The sequence below is a fragment of the Scyliorhinus canicula genome, chromosome 9, assembly GCF_902713615.1.
Source record: "Scyliorhinus canicula chromosome 9, sScyCan1.1, whole genome shotgun sequence".
In the NCBI taxonomy this organism is placed as follows: Eukaryota; Metazoa; Chordata; class Chondrichthyes; order Carcharhiniformes; family Scyliorhinidae; genus Scyliorhinus; species Scyliorhinus canicula.
In genome coordinates, this window is record NC_052154.1 from 75,687,406 (window position 1) to 75,709,494 (window position 22,089).

A 22,089-nucleotide genomic window follows, 5' to 3' on the forward strand; every position below is an offset into this window, starting at 1 on the left:
AGCTGCTGTTGCTCTCTTTACCACCCCACTCCGGGTACCGACCATAAAGTTGGTCTGGTTCTCTTCAGGGAGCCTTCCCCCACCGGGATTTGTCCTTACAGCGCCGTTGGGGCCCTCCAATCGGCCCGAAAACACCTTTGTAGCAGGAGCAGCCAAACGTGCGACTTAGCTGGTCATAGCCGCAACCGGAAGTCGCTCATTTATTTTTAGTGTGTGACCAGACTGAGCACACTTGGGCATGTAAAGATGAGAACAAAAATGTACATGGGCAGCTGAACAAAACTGATCATTTACTGAAAGATCATGAGTAAAAGCACTTTAAACTTGTCATATTGTGCTCTGACGTTTGAGTGAATCTTTCTAAAAAATATTAATTTTTTAAAACTCTCAATTGTCCATGTTGGGAGTATCTCCATGAAAGTAAAGCAGTTTTCAGAGTCAGCTGGGTAACATCACTATCTATAATTTACCATTGGGGTACATTTAATTAGCGATAGCCGGTGGTGTTGCTTTTAGCACCATCCAGTGTTTCCACTAAGAATTGCATCTATATATTCAGCATCCCTCTTCACAGAAATTGGGTAACTGTAAAACGAGATGGACAGATATTTTGCCATTATCTTGGTAAACATTCTGCATGCCTCTGTTGTTTTTGTTTTGTTTCAAATTTCCATGCTCCAGAAAAAAAACTACATAAATGCAATCTTTGTAGTCTGAATGAATGGACTTTTGATTATTGTGTTTAAAATTGCTGCCTAACATTGACCATAGCTGACTTGCCTTCAGTCATGCCTTTCAGTGGTAGCAAGTTGGTGATGATTTAGCCAGTATATACTCTTGAGACCGTTACTTTTGCGAAGCTACGTAGTCTGCACATGTTATGCATTTGAATCTTCTGGGATATATGACCTTATGAAAAAGACAAGACCAGCTGATTCTCACGTCCTGTCCCATCTTGGCATGTTGTAACTTTCATACAACATGGCAAGTTGCATCCTCCCACAGTCATGCAGTTAGCAGACTGGTATTAGTGTACAGAAATGTAGTATTTGGAGAGACCTGCTGCTTTCCTTTCCAGAAAAGAATTAACTCTAAAATGGAACTTATTCATGCAAAGCAGCTTTTTCTTTTTTAATTTGTATGCAGTATGGTGTTTCAAGTATGGACAGATACACCGAATTGAAAGTTCTCCTAAAATTGGAAATGTGCATCCTTAGGGTCATTGTAAATTCAAGATCCAAATTGATTTAATTCAGAATTGATAGGACATGTAGGATCCCAGCTGCCTTTAATGAATGAGCGTGTGGGTAAAAAATTGTTGTGTGGAAATGTTTGAAGGTTCAAAAGAATACAGGCTGATTGCTGTTAAATACAAAAAAAACATCTATTGAACCCAGCTGTAGATATTTAGAAAGTACTTGTGGCCTGTGTGTAAAAATAAATTTATCCTGACTGAGTGCTATTAATTTCTGGAGAAAAGTAGAAACAAATACTATGCTATACATCAATTAGTGGGGTGTGAGCAAATTCAAGTAGATTCCAGCCAACTCAGACGCAACAGGTATCTATAATATCAGAAGAAACATTAATCAAAATTGTGTAATCTTGATATGTAAACTTTGAATTGAGGGGGGAATCGATGACTACTACAGTAGGTCACACCCTTAGTGCAAGGATGGTTTTCATTAATTTCATCAATTAGGAGCTATATAATTCTATTTTTTACATAAATGAGTCTTTAAAATCTGCAGGTCACATTGCAGTTTAACTGGATATTTGGCAACAAGGGTGCTCTCTGATTGTAGAGGATGTGAGGTCTGCTAATGCGTGGGAATAGGGAAACTGAACTTAAAGGAATATCCACTTTAGACCCATATATCTGTCTGGATCAAATATATAAATAAGATATGCTGTGTCTCAGCATTTCATACAGGTGGCCAAACTAGCCCTGGAGTTGAATGATGGGGTGTTATGGCCGCTGTGGTTGCAGAGCAAGCTTGGATGACTAGAGAGTCAGGCAAAGGTTGCGAAGTCTGAAATTGCAATGACATACCTTTAATGTCAAGATTGCCTGCTGCCAGTTTGTAGATTTGAGGGCAGTGACTTCTGCTACAGCAGCGACACGGAATTGTTTTGAGTAAGGTATCTCCCCTCATGGTATCTTGTAAAAGGCTAGACTACCATGAGTTAGATGAAGTGCAGCAGATTCGACATACTAAAGGACACAAATTCTGGCATCTAGGTCATTTTGCCGGAATAAAAAGTACTACTTGCAATCCCTGCTGAGCAGAAAATCATCAGATACTTGCCCAAGGATATATTTTGTTGTTGCTTATAATTGTTTGAATTAGTTCATTATCCCAAATATCTTGTTCCATTGCAGCATTTTGCTGTTTAAAGTGTTGTTCTAGTCGGTGTGCAGTGATAAGTAAAATGTCTCAAGTCCTAGTTACACATCAAATAATAAGGCACTGAATCTGGAATTAGTGACTTTGACAGCTATTTCAGTCTTTTGAAAAGAGAGCTAGACATTAATTGGCTAGAACCCAATGTAATTAACATCTTAATTTGAAAGAGACTTGACTTGCATATGATAGTTTTAAAAATTACTATGCACTTTATAGTCAATTGCCAAAAGGCAACGGTGTTTTATAACCATAAAACAATACTGCTTTTTGTAAATGTACACAATCTTTTATTTGTTTGTTTATGTATTTACTAAATACATTTAGGGGACAATTCTCCGAGCCCCGCATCGGGCCGGAGAATCGGCGCAACTGCACCCCAACCCCGGCGCACGATTCTCCAAGGTGTGGGAAATTGGCGCCATTTGCGCCGGCGCATTTGGCGCGCCGCTGGAATTGGCGGAGCCGCCGATTCTCCGGCCTGGACGGGCCGAGCGGTCGCGGGGATACGACAGAGTTCCGCTGGCGCCGTTCACCCCTGGTCGCTGCCAGCAGGAACTCTGCACGAACGGTCGGGGGACGGCCTGTTGGAGGGGTGAGGGCCTCCGATGGGGTCTGGCCCGCGATCAGGGCCCACTGATCGGTGAGCCGGCCTCTTCTCCTCCGGGCCTCCTTTCCTGCACGGCTGGCCCCTGAACACCGACGGCATGTTGAGTCGGGGCCGGCGCGCGGAAGTCCCCCGCGCATGCGCAGGTTGGCGCGGCGCCCATTTGACGCCGGGAAGGGAGGCTGAAGCGGCGTGAACCGCTCCAGCGTCGTGCTGGCCACCTGTGGGGGACAGAATCGGTCGTACCCGGGTCCGGTTCGCGCCGTTGTGAAACGCGCCGGCGTTCACGATGGCGTGAACACTTGGGCTCCATTTGGGAGAATCACCCCCATAGAATACCCAATTATTTTTTTCCCCAATTAAGGGGCAATTTAGCTTGGCCACTTCACCTACCCTGCACATCTTTGGGTTATGGGGATGAAACCCATGCAGACATGGGGCGAATGTGCAAATTCCACACGGACAGTGACCCAGGGCTGCGATCGAACCCGGGTCCTCAGCGCCATAGGTAGCAGTGCTAACCACTGCACCACCGTGCAGGAAACCTTTATGTAAGAATATGTATTGGCTTAAGGTCTTTGTCACAAGCTGGTAGTGTTTATCCAGTCTCCCATATTAAGCTAAAGAAAAATTCATCAGCCAGCAGTAGTAGCAGTATTAGTAGTTAATGTCTAGGTAAAGGGTTTCTTTTAATCTTGAGGTTGTAGTATCATTTGTCCAGTTATTGGTTACAAAGGAAAGTTGCATTCTAGATTTGGTGCAAGGTTAATTGATGGGAGTGACTTGTGGCATTGAACCCTAGGAAATATCAATACAAAATCCCCAAAACATGATTCAGTTGAGGAAGGAATGTCAATGTACAATTTGAACCAACTTAGTGACCTCCTTTTGGCCCATGCATTCACATCAAAACCTGTTGAGAACCAGAAACCAGAAAAGTTCCAGTGTGAGCATAGATAACATTACTAAAGGTAATCTCAGCAGGTCTGGCAGCATCTGCAGCAAAACTGAAGTCAATGAGAATTAGGGAGAATTCTCCCACTGGTTGGAGTCCTGGCTGGCACAAAGTAATATAGTTGTGGTTGTCGGCGTCAATTATCTCAGTTGCAGGATATCATGACAGGGGTTCATCAGGGTAGTGTTCTAAGCCCAACCATTTTCAGCTGTTTCATCAATTAACCGTCCTTCCATCTTAAGGTCAGAAGTGAGGATGTTCGTGAATGATTGTGCAGTGGACAGCACCATTTGTTATGACTCGCGTACTGAAGCAGTCCATGTCTATTTGCAACAAAACCTGAACAACATTCCGACTTCGGCAAATATCATTTGCACCATACAAGTGCCAGGAAATGACCATCTCCAACAGAATAATCTAACCATCCCACCTTGACATTCAGTGTTATTACCATTGTTGGAAATCATCTACAAGGCACAAATCAGGAGTGATGGAATACTCTCCTGGATGAGTGCAACTGCAACAACACTCAAGAAGCTCGACGCCATCCAGGACAAAGCAGTCCACTTAATTGGCATCGCATCCACTACCTTCAGTAGTCAATCCCTCGACCACCAATGCACAGTCGTAGCAGACTGTACCATATGCAAGAAGCACTGCAACAACTCACCAAGGCTCCTGTAGCAGCATTTTCCAAACACATGACCTCTGCTATCTGGAGGGATAAGGACAGCAGATGCACGGGAACTCCCCTCAAGGAGCACACCATCCTGACTTTAATGCCATTCCTCAGTGGACCAAAACTCTAGAACTCCCATCCTAACAGCACTGTGAGTATACCAACACCACATGGACTGCAGTGACTCAAAAGGTGACTCACCACCACCATGTCTAGGGTAATTAAGGTGGGCAGCAACAGCTGACCGAACTAGTGACATCCACAACCCATTATATTTTCCAAATAATTATCTTTTACCCTTCCCACAGTTCTGCTCTCATGGGCTTCAACCGTATGCAGCTGGCTTCCTGTCAAAACGTGCTACCTCTGGGCAGGAACCAAACAGGAAAAATATTAAACATGCCCGTTAGTAAAATCCACATGCATGGAACATGCTCAGGAAACTACGGAAATTTGGCATGTCCACATTGACTATTACCAATTTTTACAGCTGCACTATAGGGGCGGCATGGTAGCACAGTGGGTAACACTGTAGCTTCAGGGTCCTAGGTTCGATTCCCGGGTGGGTCACTGTCTGTGTGGAGTCTGTACATTCTCCCTGTGTCTGCGTGGGTTTCCTCCGGGTGCTCCGGTTTCCTCCCACAAGTCCCGAAAGATGTGCTGAATATTGGATATTCTGAATTCTCCCTCTGCGTACCCAAACAGGCGCTGGAATGTGGCGACGTGGGGCTTTTCACAATAACTTCATTGCAGTGTTAATGTAAGCCTACTTGTGATAAAGATTATTATTAGAAAGCATTCTATTTGGCTGCATCTCAGCTTGGTATGGCAACTGCTTGACCCAAGACTGTCAGAAACTACAGAGTCATGAACACAGCCCAATCCATCATGTGAACCTGCCTCCCATTCTTTGACTCTGTCTACACCTCCCGCTGCCTTGAGAAAGGGGGCAGCATAATCAAAGACCCCTCTCACCCAGGTTATTCTACCTTCCAACCTCTTCCATCAGGCAGGCGATACAAAAGTCTGAAAACATGCATTAACAGGTTCAAAAACAGCTTCTTCCCTGCTGTTACCGGACTGCTGAATGACCCTCTTGCATACTGAACAGATATCTCCACGCATCTTCTCTACTGAGCAGCACTACATTCTGTATGCTTCATCCAATGTCTTGTGTTTTATGTATTTACGCTGTGTATTTATTGTATGTCCTATGTTTCTCATGTATGGAATGATCTGCCTGGACTGTACGCAGAACAATACTTTTCACTGTACCTCAGTACACTTGACAATAAATCAAATCAATATAAGCTAAAACCCAGGCTAGTATCACTAAGGGGTAGGGTTATATTTTCAGGATCCATGAGTGATGTTAATATAGGTAAACCCGAGTGTTAAAATTAAGCTGCATTGCAATTCTATCCATTATTGATGACGTTTTTGAATTTAGGACTGACTCCTGTCAGAAATTGTTTGAAATAATGGTGTATATTGTTCATGGTAATCCAGATATCTGTGGATGTGAACATGCATGGCAGACCATTCACTTGTTAGGCTCCCTAAAGAGAATTTGTCTGACATAAAGACTAGTTTTATCTCCGCCAGTCACTTGGGCTACCTGCGCCATATAAAACTACTTAGATCCACCATACTTCCATCAAATGAATACGTTGATGCAAAGATTTAGTGGTACGCTGGCTCATATGCTGTGGCATAGTGAGTCGATTTGGAGGATTGAAATAAAATATTACTTCAAGCAAATAAATATGGTAATTCAAGAAGCTACTCAGTTCTCACTACTTGACATAAAAAGAGTATGGTCTGTTAATCACAGTGACATAGTCAAGGTGGACCACTGTGACATAGTGACAGGATTTTGAGTATCTAATCAGAGAGGGAAGGAAGTGATTGGTGGGTCAGAAACCTATGTTGGTGGCAATGGAATTATGGTGACTTCATCCTTATACAAGAGTTGCTTAAAAATCAACCAAACCAAGTGTCCAGGAGAAGACCAAGTCATTCAGTTCAAATAGAAACCTCATATGGTATTGGGTCAAATATATGTTGAGCAGTCTTTGTTGAGCTAAATGTGGGATTTAGCATTTATTTTGTCCATCTCTTTTTTTAGGAAGCATTTCTTGCTCCTGTTTCAAATCAGAAGGTCCATTTGAAGTCTTTGGAGAAAGGTGGTCAGGACAGTGAGATTCCAGAGACTGAAACAAAAGCAGCATTTAAGTATATTAATTACACTGTGGCAGTCAACATTTTTCCCTACTTGAGGCAAATCATTTATCTTGCTGCAAGATCTTTGGTGTCTTTGCTATTGTTAATTTGCCTTTCAAACAATCAGGGCAGAATTCTCCGCATCCCACGTCGGGTGAGAGAATCGTGGGAGGGCCGGGCGACTCTCAGCACCCCGCCCTGGCACCCCACGCGATTCTCCCTCCCCCCTCGCAGAATTGCCGCTCGCCGTTTTTCACGGCATCCGGCGATTCTCCGGCCCGGATGGGCTGAGCGCCTGGCGTTCCCGACCTGTTCACGCCGGCGGCAACCACACCTGGTCTCTGCCGTCGTGAAAATGGCGCCAAATCTTCGTTTGTGGCTTGTGGGGGGCGGAGAGGGGAGTGAGCACCACAGCCGTGCTCGGGAGGGGACTGGCCCGCGATCGGAGCTCACCGTTCGTCGGGCCGGCGTCTCCAAGCGACGCACTCTTTCCCCGCCGCCGCCCTGCAAGATGAAGCCGCCACGTCTTGCGGGGCAGCGGAGGGGAAGACGGCAACTGCGCATGCGCGGGTTGGAGCCGGCAGCCATCGTGACGTCAGCCGCGTATGCGCGGGTTGGAGCCGGCCAACCTGCGCATGCGCGGCTGACGTCACTTAGGCGCCGCTGTCGCGTCACTTTCGGCGCGCCGCCTTGACACAAGCGTGAAGGCCCGGCGGCTGAGATTTATGGAGCGCCGCTCCTAGACCCCTGGGGGGAGGTGACTAGGGTGCGAGGAGAGGCCTCCGAGGCCGTCGTGAAACAAGGCCGAGTTCACGACGGCCTTCCCGATGCCGCGCGGGAGCGGAAAATTCCGCCCTCAGTTTAATTGTTAAAGCTTAAACACTTGCCGCACTATAGAATCACTACAGTGCAAAAGGAGGCCTTTCAGCTAATCGAATCTGCACCCACTCTCCAAAAGGGCACCTTACTCGGGCCCAATCCCCAACCCTATCCCCGTAACCCCACTTCGGGCCAATTGAGCATATCCAAAGCACCTAACTCGGTGTTCTTCAAACCTTTTTTCCGGGGACCAATTTTTACCAACCGGCCAACCTTCGGGACCCAACCCAGCCGACCTTCGCGACCCACGCCGGCCGACCTGTGCGAACCACCATTTTCTCTTACCCTGTTTCCTCCATCCAAAAATGGAGGAAATGGTTTTGGGTCCCTTTGGCCCTCGTACACGCTCCTCCAGTGGAACCTGTTGGATGAAGATGGAGTCTCCATCTGTCCAAAGTTCTGAATTTTTTTCCTGTAAAGTTTTATCAAATAAACCCCCGCCCTGAACTTGTAAAATAAATAAATAAAATGAGTAAAATAAATGAAAAAAATTAATAACCCCCCCCCCCCCCCGAACTTGTAAAAAAAATGAATAAAATAAATGAAAAAATGAATAAACCCCCCCCCCCCCCGAACTTGTAAAACAAATCAAATGAATAAAATAAATGAATAAAAACCACTACAGAACTTGTGAAACAAAAAGCTGCAACCGTTCAAAAAAAATAGCGGCCGCACTGCGCATGCGTGCCCAATTATCAACGCACATGCGCAATGCAGGTGATTTTTTTTTCATGGTCGCGGCCGCTTGCAGCCGGCATTATGAAAAGCCGGCTGCTGCGCGGGGATTTGCGCGATCAGGAGCGCCGCGGACAACGGCTCCGCGACCCACCGCACCCCCGACTTTGAAGAACACTGACCTAACTTGTACATCTTTGGACTGTGTGAGGAAACCGGGACATGCTGAGGAAACCCACACAGACACTGGGAGAATGCGCAAACTCCACACAGATAATCACCTGAGGTCAGAATTGAACCAGGGTCTCTGGCCACCTCAAAAGTTAAGGAAGTTTATAGACAAGCACATAGTAAAAGAAGTAGGCTGATAATTTCTCAAAATTGTTAGGAAAGCAAAAACACTCACAGTGAGATCATAATTTATGAAAATAGTCTGAGACACAAAAAATTGGAGCAGGCACTAGCCATTTGGCCCTTTGAGTCTGTTTTGTCATAAAATCATGTTTGATCTGATTGTGCCCTAATCTCCACTTTCCTGCCTATCTCCCTTAACCCTTGATGATCAATACTCTGTTTAATCTGGCCTTGCATGCATTCAATAATCCAGCCTGCACTGATCATTTTGGAATGGAATTCTAAAAACCAAAGGCTCTCTGAAGAAACTTCTCCTCCTCTGTCTTGAATGGGAGATCCATCCCTTATTTTTAAACTGTACCTCCTAATTCTACTTTCTCTCAAAGGGAAACATCTTTTCATCATCTACCCTGTCAAGCCCCCTCAGAATATTTTACTTCACATTCTTCAAAACTCCAATGGGTACAGGCCCAACCTACTCAACCTTCCCTCACAAGACAACCCCTGCATCCCAGGAATTTACTGAGTGAACTTTCTCAGAACCACTGCCAATACAAGTATATCGCTCAATATAAGGGGACCAAAACTGCACACTATATTCTAGGTGTAGTCTCACTTATGCCCTGTTCAGTTGTAATAAGACTTTTATACTTCATCCCACAAGAACACAAATAGGAGCAGTAGATTATATGTCGTATTTATCCTGCTCTGCCATTCGATATGATCATGGCTGATCTTGGGCTTAAATTCTATTTTCCTTCCTGCTCCCTATATCCTTCAATTCACTGAGACCAAAGTCTATCTATCGCAGCCTCACTTATATTCGGTAAGAAGTCTTACAACACCAGGTTAAAGTCCAACAGGTTTGTTTCAAACACGAGCTTTCGGAGCACGGCTCCTTCTTCAGGTGAAGGAGCCGTGCTCCGAAAGCTCGTGTTTGAAACAAACCTGTTGGACTTTAACCTGGTGTTGTAAGACTTCTTACTGTGCTCACCCCAGTCCAACGCCGGCATCTCCACATCATCACTTATATTCAACATTGGAGTATCTAACATCCTCTTGGGCAGAGAATTCCAAAGATTAACGAACCTTTGGGTGAAAAAACTGTAACTAGTGGAGCTTTCTTTATTGCAGCATTCATAATCTATTTTTGTCCTCTTCCTGCCAAAGCATTTTCCCACATGATATGCGACCTGCCAAATTTTTTGCCCACATATTTAGCCTATCCTTTTGCAGACTATTTGTATCCTCTTCAAAACTTGCTTTCCTATCTATTTTTGTATAATCAACAAATGTAGCTATGATACAGTCAGTCCCTTGAACCAAATCATCCATGTTGATCGTAAATAGTTGAGGTGCCAGCTCTGGTCCCTGTGGCGCTCCACTAGTTAGTTTGCCAAGTTGAAATTGACCTATTTATTTTGACTTTTCTGTTAGTTAGACAATCCTCTTCCATGCTAATATATAATTCTCAACGACATAAGCTCTTATCTTGTGTAGTAACCTTTTACGTGGCACCTTATCAAATACCTTTTTGGAAATGCAAATATACTGCTTACTGGTTTCCCTTTCTCGACCTTGTTACATACTCAAACTCTAATAAATTTGCCAAATATAATTTCTCTTTCAAAACCATGTTGAGACTGTCTAATTGTATTGTGATTTTGGAACTTTTCTAAGTGGATTCCATCATTTTCTCAATGCTGGATATTAGGCTAGCTGGCATATAAGTTTCCTTCTTTCTGTCTCTTGACCGAAGCTGAATTTAAAAATCTCGACGCATATGGGAAGATGGGACATAAAGGACCTGAAATGGTATTTAGATAACAGCCTGAGAAAAATAAACCTGGCCAGTGGAAGGAAAAGACTTGCATTTAGTATATGAAATTTACAGCACAGAAACAGGATATTCAGTCTGATCCTTCTCCCACGCATCAACATTATTTTCTCCCTCATGTTTTATCTAACCACCCTTTTACCTTGGTTACTTGTGTTGCTGAGTTCCAATTTCTAGCTACTTTTTAAAAATATAAATTTAGAATACCCAATTAAGGGGCAATTTAGTGTGGCCAATAAACCTACCCTGCACATCTTTGGGTTGTGCGGGTGACAGACCCACGCAGACGGATTGGGGGGGGGGGGGGGGGATGTGCAAACTCCACACAGTGATGCGGAGCAGCCAGGATCGATCCTGGGTCCTCACCGCCGTGAGGCAGCAGTGCGAACGCCCCAGCTACATTCTGGGTAAATAAGTTTTGTTTGATTTTCCCATTGGAATTTATTACTGACATACTGATGCCCTTATGGTTTTGTTTTGCCCACCAGTGGAAACGGCACCAACAACCTGAATTTATGTAGTCCTCTTTGCTTAGTAAAGCATCGTAAGGTGCTTTGCAAGAAAATTATCAACTAAAATTGAACCTAACATCTCCTGGCTTCTTGACCAAAAGAGCTATGTTTTGATGAATGCCTTAAAGGATAAGAGGGAAGTAGAGAGAGGCAGAGGGGTCACTGGACGGAATTCCAGAGCCTTGGCCTTAGGTAGCTGGAAGTATGGCTATCAATGGTGATTTAAATGGGTAATGCTCAAGAGGCCAGAATTGGCGATTTCCAGGGGCCTATTTTCTCTACATCTATCTTATCAACCCCTTTAGTAATATTAAGGGCCTCTATCAGGTGACCCCAGTCTTTTCTCAAATCTGTTCAATCTTCGCCTGATAAGTATAGCCCACTCCGTTCTGATATTGTAATAAATTATTTTTGCACTTTTTCCAGTTCCTCTAGATCCATTTTTATAATATGGAGACCAAACCTGTTCACAGTAGTCAAATGAGGTCCAAGCAAGATTCTATACACGTTTAACATAACTTCTCTAGTTTTACCTCTACCTCTCTAAAAATGAACCTGACTGCTTTGCTTATAAACCTGTGTGGCTACTTTTGGTGATTTTTGTATGTGTGCTCCTTTATCCAGTTCCTCTACCTCTTTAAATGCTTATTTTCTAAGGAGCATGTGGGCTCCTTATTCTACCAAAATATACCATCTCACTTATTTATATTGTGATCCATTTCCCAATTACATGGTTGTTTTGAAAGTTTATTAATGCCTTCCTATATTTAGTTGCAGTACTTCTGTGTGAACTACATGCCCCAAATAAGATGATACGTGTTCCTGATGTCACACATTTATGTTGTGTTTTTCACACCTCAGGAGATCACAAAGTGCTTCACAGCCAATTAAATGCTTTTGAAGTTCAGTCACTGTTGTAATGTAGGATACATGGTAGCCAAATTTCACACATCAGTCTCCCAAAATAAAACAAATGACTCGATCATCAACTTTAGATGTTGGTTGGGAGACAAATGCTGGCCAGAGTAACTGGAGAACTCCTCTGCTCTCCGGTTAGTGACATAGGATATTTTGCATCCACCATCCAGGACCAAGCAATCCACTGACAACCCCATGTGTTTTCATGTCCTATTTGAAAAATTGTGCAACACTACCTCAGTATGTTTAGCTGATGCTACCATTGAATGTTAAAGCACAAAGAGAGGCTTCACAGCTCATTGTCTTCAGTTAAGTAAATGGATGTTTAGAGTTTACTGACCAGGTTACATTTTTTTGGTAAATTGAGTTGCTGCTTGCTTTATAGTTTAAAATTAAAAGACTTGTGATTTACCAAGGTCATTACTAACCAGCCATTCATTACAGGAGGTGGTGAAAGTAGGTTGAAAGTGTCCTGGAATATTCTTTGGGCAAATAGGTTCCTTTTCAAAAACATTCTCTGCTTTTAGTTGCCTAAACTTTTCTTGTCCTTTGTGTTGCAATATGCAACTGTGAATAGTTGCAACTTGAATAGTTACAACTGTTGTAACTCCCATGCTCCAATGGGAGCAAAACTCCCATTCCTTTGTATTCCAACCCTTTTGCGATGAAGGTAACTGCTGTAGGATTCTGTGTACACCTCATAGATTTCTGAATGAATGTGCATAATGTAGCCAAGTTGTTTTGAACAGAATGCATTACTCGCATATTTGCTGTCTTCTAACCAACATTCTTCCTTCAAGCAACTCCACCAAGAACAGTTTGTCATTTGCTTGACCTTGGGAATGGAGATGGAATGTAAAAATTCAGTTTTACATACAAAAATACTGCTTAAAGAAAATCTTTCAAAGACATGGGTTTCAAGTGCTTGCAGCTCTCAAATACCTGAAGAAAAAATATTGCAGTGATGTGGGGGGACTGAAAATAACTGGATTGTTTTTCAAAAGAGCCAATGCAGACTCAGTCGAACAAATGGTGACTCCTGTGCTGTTGTATCCTATGATTTTTTTTCATGGTGCTGCTTTTGACTTTTGTACAAGTTTTTCTGTAGGGCGAATTCAAATTGTTTTGAAAACTTGTTGAAAAAAGTGACTCATTTTCATCAGCTTCACAGACTGGCTGCGCAAGTCTCTTTCTGAAATTGATTTTTGTTAAGTATGCAACTATCCCATTTGAAATCTGAAATGCATTACATAAAACACATTAAAACGTGAAATGTTTTAATCTAAAATGTTGAAACTTTAAGGAAACAAAATATTCATAAGCAATCCTATGTTTGGATGTGGTTGATGTTGAGTAAACTAGGATGTATTAAAAATGTATGTGGAGAAAGAAGTTCACAAGTGAGCATGTTGTATGGAGGTACAGTAGCTTCAAGACCACGTGACATTCAGTGTTGAGAATTGAATTCAGTAAGACAGGCTGGGGCAAGTTTCCTTCTGAGGGATCAATCCCGGGAGCAAGGCTGGTTTTATTAGCCTAAGATGTGATTTGACAAAAGCAGCCTGCAAACATTGTGGAGGTGAATCAGCATTTGAGCAATGGGCGGCATTCAAGGAGGAGGTAGGAGGTCCAGAAGGAAGAATGGGACTTCTGGATCTAGACACCCTGGAAAAGCATACAAGATGAAATAAGGCAAAAAGGGAAGCTTATGGCAGGTACCATGAGCTCAAATACTGCATAAAATCTAGAGGCATATAGAAAGTAGAAGGGTAAGATTAAGAAGAAAATAGTGCATGAAACAATATTGGCTCCAAAGATGTTTTAAATGTATAAAGTGCAAAAGTATAACCAAAGAAAGAGTATTAAATCTATTAGAGATCAAAAGGTAACCTTTGTGTGGTGATGGAAGATGTTGACATGGTTCTTTATGAATAACTTGTGTTGGTCTTCACAAACGAGGGGGATGAAGCAGATATTGCAGTTAAGGAGATGTGTGAAATATTAGATGGGATAAACATAAGAGTACTGTTTATGGGGTTTATCATTGTTGAAAGTAAATAAATCATAAGGCCCAGGTGAAATGTGACCCAGGCTGCTGAAAGAAGCTAGATAGAAATAGCAGAGGTGTTGGCCATTTTTCAATCTTAACAAGCATGCCAGCTATCTTGCACTGTTGTCAAAAAAGGGAGGAAAGGATAGACTGATTGCAGGCCAGTCAATGATTGGGAAACATTCTGATAAATAGCAATAGACTATTTCTTTGCCCCAGTTCCATGGGTGCAATAATTTCACAACAGTTGAGGCAAAGACATGTTGGACTGAATGGCCCCTTCGTGTGCCATAAATTTTATGTTTTGATTCTTGGACTTCGCAGTATCTGAAAATGATCCTGGGAAATGCCAAATGGGAAGGAATGATATTAGATGTAGATTTAGGTTGAATCAATAGGGTGCTCATTCTAGGTTTAGGTGAAATAGGTGAAATTGGCGGGAGAGGTCAATTTTGGACCCAGTGAAACACAGCTGGGTCTACAATCCTTTCAGAAATGTTACTGCAGTACCCATGCTGAAAGTGTCTCATTGAAAGCACAAGTAAAATTTCACTGGAATTAAATCAAAGTATTGTCAATGGCTTTGAGTAGAAAACAATTTGCATTTGACATTTGGAAGTGTGGATGATAGCTATGTCTATGCTTGAACCAGTAATCACATCTAACTCGTCACGACTGATTGTTAAGCAGCTGTTTTGGTTGTATAACTGTGTTACAACTTGTGCATTTTGTCCAATGCTTCGACATTAAAGGTATTAAATATGTAAGCAGGTAGCAGTACGTGGGCAACTGTTAGATCTAGAAGAGGATTATTTTTTGTCACCCTTCTGTCTTGATGAGATGATGGTTTGCATCTTGGTCAATTCTGTTAAACATTGGCAGCATGGTGGTGCAGTGGTTAGCACTGCTGCATCATGGAGCTGAGGACCCGGGTTCGATCCCGGCCCCGGGTCACTGTCTGTGTGGAGTTTGAACTTTCTCCCTGTGTCTACATGGGTCTCACCCCCACAACCCAAAGGTGTGCGAAATTGCCCGTTAATTGGAAAAAAATAATTGGGTACTCTAAATTCTGTTAAACATTGCCTCTGGCTAAGGAGCCCTGCTCTGGTGCAGCACTACGTCACATTTGCTGCAGATGAAGACTGGACTGAGAAAGTCAGTATTTACTAGCCACTGTTTTCTCTGGGCCCTCTTCTCAGCCAGCTGGGCATTCCATTTCTCCTTTCCCTTTTCCAATGTCCCACAAACAGTCAGCCTCTCAAACGGTCAGCCTTGAGAGGCTACAATCGTCTTCAGGGACAGATCTTGAGGCCAGTGGTTAGGATTGTTATTGCTTGTTTCCCATTTGGCATATGTTGTTCTCTGAAGATGTTTTACTTTTGAAAATAATAATCTTTATTAGTGTCAAGTAGGCTTACATTAATGAGGTTACTGTGAAAATCCCCCAGTCGGCACACTCGGGCGCCTGTTCGGGTACACAAAAAGAGAATTCGGAATTTCCAATTCACCTAACAGCGCATCTTTCGCGACTTATGGGAGGAAACCAACTGCCTAACCATCCGTCCTGTATTTGCCACAGTATTCTACAGCATTTGTCAGTCTGCTCAACCACCCACTCACACTTGATACCTTGACACCAGAAAAACCCATATTCTGTTAAATTCCAGTCATTTCACTGTAATATGGATACCATCTTTGTCCCATCGAGTCTCTGGGCTTAGATGTGCACATAACTAACATACAACTGTGGCCATCTGTCACCAGATATAACCAGATGATATGAAGGGATATCAGGCTTTGCTTTCTTCATTGAACCACAGATTACTTCAAGATCATCCTGAGGAGCAAAGATGGCTGCCCTTTTTCTCTTCCTGACTCCCATCTTATCTCCTTAAAACCCTCTCCCGGCCCCTCCATCCTTAGGTTCAACAAATCCAACTACATCATGTACTTGTCACTTGAAATTGAGACTACCTGGTGAATTGTCTGCTCCTTATCCCCACCACGATCCCCCATTTCCTATGCCCAGCAAGTCTTGGTTCATCCCTAGCCATGCACCTGTCACTAGCTTCTCTCCCATCTCCCTTCTCTTTCTTCAGTTGTTGTCCTCCTTATCAAAAAACTCGACAGACTTTGAAATCAGGTACAAGTCTTTACATTGGTAATTGACTTCATAGTTGATCTTTTGTAAAGAGAATGGGTGAAAATGGGGTTGTGTTCATGGTGGAATTAACCTCAACACAAAGGAACTTCTGAACTTATATACATGTTGTAATCTGGAAATTTGTTTCCCTTCTGACCATCTAATTCTTTTTCTCACTAGCAACGCAGGCAGGATCCCAGTCCCGGCTCCAATCTGGGGAGCGGAGATGAGCTCAAGCTACGTTAAAAGTGCTCGGAGCAGCCTCGCCATGGGTCATTTTGAGGGGATCAAGCAGCTTTTCAGTGAGACCCAAGTTTTTAAAGAAGTGGAGATGCTTTAACACGGAACAAGAAATATTTGTCCTGTCCCCACAGCCCCAGGCCTTTGGATGTCCCATTCTGCACAAACTGCCAGGGATTGCACTATGTTACAGTATCTGCATTTCTTGTTGTATGCATGTAGCCGGTAACAATCTGTGTGTGACTGTTTTCTATGCAAGCTGTATTTTTTATTCTGTTTTTGATGAATTTTTACATAGCCCTTTTATGTTTTGTTTGTCTCCATTTCTCACCGTTGGTGATTTAACCAAAAAATGCAGGAAAGAAGTATCAGTTAATTTGGTCAAATGTGTTGCAGTTAAATTAATTTTTTTTTAAGTAGCAGGAAACCCAGAGATTCTATTTTCTGCTTTTTGTAATAAATTCTGGGCTGGTAGAGGTTAAGAGCCTTAAATTCTACATCGGTTCGCTTTTGCTTTTCTTGAGCACAGAGGAAATGCATTGTTTGCTTATTAGTAATTTTTAGCTTTGACTTTTGTATCCTGTTAAGAGATAGCCACATAAGGAAGCAGTTCATTTTACCAGAGCAACATTTAAAAAATGTTAAGAATAAGTAGTCAGCAGAAGATTGGGGAGCAGGAGACTGTCCAACACAAAAAACATTTCAGTTTGGCTTGCCCCATCCATTTTCCAAATTCAGCTTCAAACAAAACCGTAAAACCTACCTAAAATTGATTTTCAATCTTTTTCTAAAGTAAATCAATTAATGTGCAGTATTTTTAAAAATCCAATATCAATAACTTAATTATTTCTATTTTATGCCACTCCTGGCACACTTATTTAACCCTGAATATAGGGGGCAGTTTGGGCTGACAGTGTGTGCACTGCTTCCAGTTTAAATAAATCATGTGCTGGACATGTGAAGAGTGACCAAATGAATTCTGACAGTTCCCTGGACCCTGACAGCTGTACAATGTGGAATGGATGCCAGCGGTCTTGGTGGCTATTTCTTGCTCTGCATAAAATATCTTAATGCTGGCATTAGGATTGGAATGTCTGCTTTCTGCTATTTAGTGCAAAGAATTCAAAACTTTTAAGTTACTGGTTTTAAGTTATTGATGCGATTTAATACATTTTTCCAATCTCTATTTAAGTAGAAAGAATTGCATCTTTTTTTTACATAGTACACCTCCCTCAGGAGTTGCTTTGATTTATCAGAATAGCTTTTGCTACCTTTTGTTGAATCTAAAGCATTTTCTTTTTAAATTACTTTCATAATAAACTTCTGTAAAGTCAAACCTGTTATGTTCTGTCTTAATTTTTTAAATCATATTTGTAAATTCAATTGAAAACCCTTCCTGTCAACCGTCAACTGTGGAAGCTGCTTCTACAAACTTTGAAAAGCATTGAGATGCACAGGTGTCAAAGGAATTGATATTGGGATTAAAGTTACAAATTCCATTGGAACATTTTTTAATAAATGGGGTACATGGATCAACTGTAGTCATGTAACCAGGTAAATTTGAAAGCTGGAGGTAGAACTTCAAAGAAATTGCTATCCCAAATGTTATAAATAGTACAACATTAGTGAAATTAGACATGACTTTTGTGGTGATTGGAAATTCAAAAGGACACTTGGTTTCTAAAGGATATAAATGGATGAAGATTACACGCCGAGTACTGGGACATCTAAGGAGAAAATTGGCAGAAAATCAAGAGACAAAGCCACCTTTAGAAATAGGCCAATGAGCAAAGTTAATAGAGAGATGCAGTAAGATGAAGGTAATGTTTACTATGGGATATTTATGAAGAAAAACACCAAGTTTCACAAGGCAGAAAGATACAATTGTCCACTAACATTAAACTTGAGTTAAAACTAAAAGAAGAGGGTATGGCTTTAGAGAAAGTGATTGGAATTTACATGAGTAACAAAAGCTACTTTTATATTGACCTCAAGAGTCATCACGCATCTATGAAAACAACCAGGAAAGCAAACCCAGAGAGTAACAATTCAAAACTGGGGACTGCTATAATCAATGATTGGGTTATCATGCTGAATTGCCAATGAAAGCCAAGGAAATGACAACAGTGAATTACTAAAACCGGTAGCAATAGTAAGGTAATAAGCCTGTAATACTGCCCAAAGGATTATTTTAACAGATGATAGACTATCTACAAATGCAAAAGGAAACAGGACCTCTGAGCAGCAAGCAGCTAGAAACACAAACGGATAGCTTGCACTCAGGCACACTTTGCCAGATGGAGAGAAATTGTAATCTGGAAAGTTGAAAGACTTTAAATGGTAACTTACAGGATGATAAATTGTGTGTATCAAAATACGTTTTGAAGAGGTATAGTTACGGTGGTCCACATCTGAGGAAATTACTTTTTTTTAAATTTAAAGTACCCAATTCTTTGTTTTATCCTAATTAAGGGGCAATTTAGCGTGGCCAATCCACCTACTGTACACATCCCCGGGTTGTGGGGGTGAGACCCACGCAGACACGGGGATAATTGCAGACTCAACATGGATAACATAAGTGTACTTTACCTGAATGCTCGTAGTATTCAGAATAAGATAAATGAGTTGATGGCGCAAATCATCGTGAATGACTATGATTTAGTGGCCATTACTGAAACATGGTTAAAGGATGGTCACGACTGGGAGTTAAATATCCACGGGTATCAAACTATTCGGAAGGACAGAGTGGATGGTAAAGGAGGTGGTGTAGCTCTGTTATTTAAGGATGACATCCGGGCAATAGTAAGGGATGACATCAGTGCTATGGAGGATAAGGTTGAATCGATTTGGGTGGAAATAAGGAATAGTAAGGTGAAAAAGTCACTGATGGGAGTAGTCTATAGGCCACCAAATAGTAACATTATGGTGGGGCAGGCAATAAACAAAGAAATAACTGATGCATGCAGAGATGGTATAGCAGTTATGGGGGATTTTAATCTACATGTCAATTGGTTTAACCAGGTCGATCAAGGTAGCCTTGAGTTTATAGAATGTATCCGCGATAGTTTCCTCGAAAAGTATGTAATGGAACCTACGAGGGAACAAGCGGTCCCAGATCTGGTCCTGTGTAATGAGACAGGATTGATTAATGATCTCATGTTAGAGATCCTCTCGGAAGGAGCAATCATAATATGTTGGAATTTATAATACAGATGGAGGGTGAGAAGGTAAAATCAAACACTAGTATTTTGAGCTTAAACAAAGGAGATTACAATGGGATGAGAGAAGAGCTAGCTAAGGTAGACTGAGAGCAAAGACTTTGGTGAAACAGTTGATCATAGAATAGAATAGAATTTTGGACAGTAAGGGCAATTTATCATGGCCAATCCACCCAACCTGCACATCTTTGGACTGTGGGAGGAAATCGGAGCACCCGGAGGAAACCCACGCACACACGGGGAGGATGTGCAGACTCCACACAGACAGTGACCCAAGCCGGAATCGAACCTGGGACCCTGGAGCTGTGAAGCAATTGTGCTATCCACAATGCTAGCGTGGAGAACCTTCCAAGTGATTTTTCACAAGTGCTCAGCAAAGATTTATACCAACAAAAAGGAAGGACAGTAGAAAGAGGGAAAATCGACCGTGGATATCTAAAGAAATATGGGAAAGTATCAAATTGAAGGAAAAAGTATACAAAGTGGCAAAGATTAGTGGGAGACTAGAGGACTGGGAAATCTTTAGGGGGCAACAGAAAGCTACTAGAAAAGCTATAAAGAAGAGTAACATAGATTATGAGAGTAAACTTGCTCAGAATATAAAAACTCAGTAAAAGTTTCTACAAATATAGAAAACAAAAAAGAGTGGCTAAGGTAAATATTGGTCCTTTAGAGGATGAGAAGGGAGATTTAATACTGGGAGATGAGGAAATGGCTGAGGAACTGAACAGGTTTTTTGGGTCGGTCTTCACAGTGGAAGACACAAATAACATGCCAGTGACTGATGGAAATGAGGCTATGACCGGTGAGGACCTTGAGATGATTGTTACCACTAAGGAAGTAGTGATGGGCAAGCTAAAGGTAGACAAGTCTCCTGGCCCTGATGGAATGCATCCCAGAGTGCTAAAAGAGATGGCTGGGGAAATTACAAATGCACTAGTGATAATTTAGCAAAATTCACTGGACTCTGGGGTGGTCCCGACCATTTGGAAATTAGCAAACGTGACACCACTGTTTAAAAATGGAGGTAGGCAGAAAGCGGGTAATTATAGGTCAGTTAGCTTAACTTCGGTAGTAGGGAAGATGCTGGAATCTATCATCAAGGAAGAAATAGCGAGGTATATAGAGGGGAATTGTCCCATTGGGCAGGTGCAGCATGGGTTCATAAAGGGCAGGTTGTGCCTAACTAATTTAGTGGAATCTTTTTGAGGGCATTACCAGTGCAGTAGATAACGGGGAGCCAATGGATGTGGTACATCTGGATTTCCAGAAAGCTTTTAACAAGGTGCCACACAAAAGATTGCTGCATGAGATAAAGATGCATGGCATTAAGGGTAAAGTAGTAGCATGGATAGAGGATTGGTTAATTAATAGAAAGCAAGAGTGGGGAATCATGAGTGTTCTCTGGTTGGTAATCAGTAGCTCGTGGTGTCCCTCAGGGTTCAGTGTTGGGCCCACAATTGTTCACAATTTACATAGATGATTTGGAGTTGGGGACCAAGTGCAATGTGTCCAAGATTGCAGACGGCACTAAGATGAGTGGTAAAGCAAAAAGTGCAGAGGAGACCGGAAGTCTGCAGAGGGATTTGGATAGGCTAAGTGAATGGGCTAGGGTCTGGCAGATGGAATACAATGTTGACAAATGTGAGGTTATCCATTTTGGTAGGATTAATACCAAAAGGGATTGTTATTTAAATGAAAAAATATTAAAACATGCCGCTGTGCAGAGAAACCTGGGTGTGCTAGTACATGAGTCGCAAAAGGTTGGTTTACAGGTGCTTAAGAAGGCAAATGGAGTTTTGTCCTTCATTGCTAGGGGGATGGAGTTTAAGACGAGGGAGGTTATGCTGCAATTGTATAAGGTGTTAGTGAGGCCACATCTGGAGTATTGTGTTCAGTTTTAGTCTCCTTACCCGAGAAAGGACATACTGCCTCTGGAGGGTTTGCAGAGGAGATTCACTAGGTTAATCCTAGAGCTGAAGGGGTTGGATCACGAGGAGAGGTTGAGTACACTGGGACTGTACTCGTTGGAATTTAGAAGGATGCGGGGGCATCTTGTAGAAACATATAAAATTATGAAGGGAATAGATAGGATAGATGCGGGCAGGTTGTTTCCACTGGCGGATGAAAGCAGAACTAGGGGGCATAGCCTCAAAATAAGGGGAGGTAGATTTAGGACTGAGTTTAGGAGAAACTTCTTCACCCAAAGGGTTGTGAATCTATGGAATTCCTTGCCCAGTGAAGCAGTTGAGGCTCCTTCATTAAATGTTTTTAAGATAAAGATAGATAGTTTTTTTTGAAGAATAAAGGGATTAAGGGTTATGGTGTTCGGGCCGGAAAGTGGAGCTGAGTCCAAAAAAAGATCAGCCATGATCTCATTGAATGGCGGAGCAG

The 22,089-nt window shown here is 42.2% G+C and overlaps 1 protein-coding gene across 2 annotated transcripts in view; it reads left to right on the forward strand.

The window, feature by feature from the left end:
* Window positions 1–17,813, forward strand: part of cbfb (core-binding factor subunit beta) — a 131,841-nt gene extending 114,028 nt beyond the window's left edge. For both annotated transcript variants that reach the window (XM_038806939.1, XM_038806938.1), the window contains exon 6: window positions 16,418–17,813. In XM_038806939.1, the coding sequence (XP_038662867.1) occupies window positions 16,418–16,467 (50 nt within the window). In that variant the 3' untranslated portion in view covers window positions 16,468–17,813. The remainder of the gene's footprint in view (window positions 1–16,417) is intronic.
* Window positions 17,814–22,089: the final 4,276 nt, after the last annotated feature.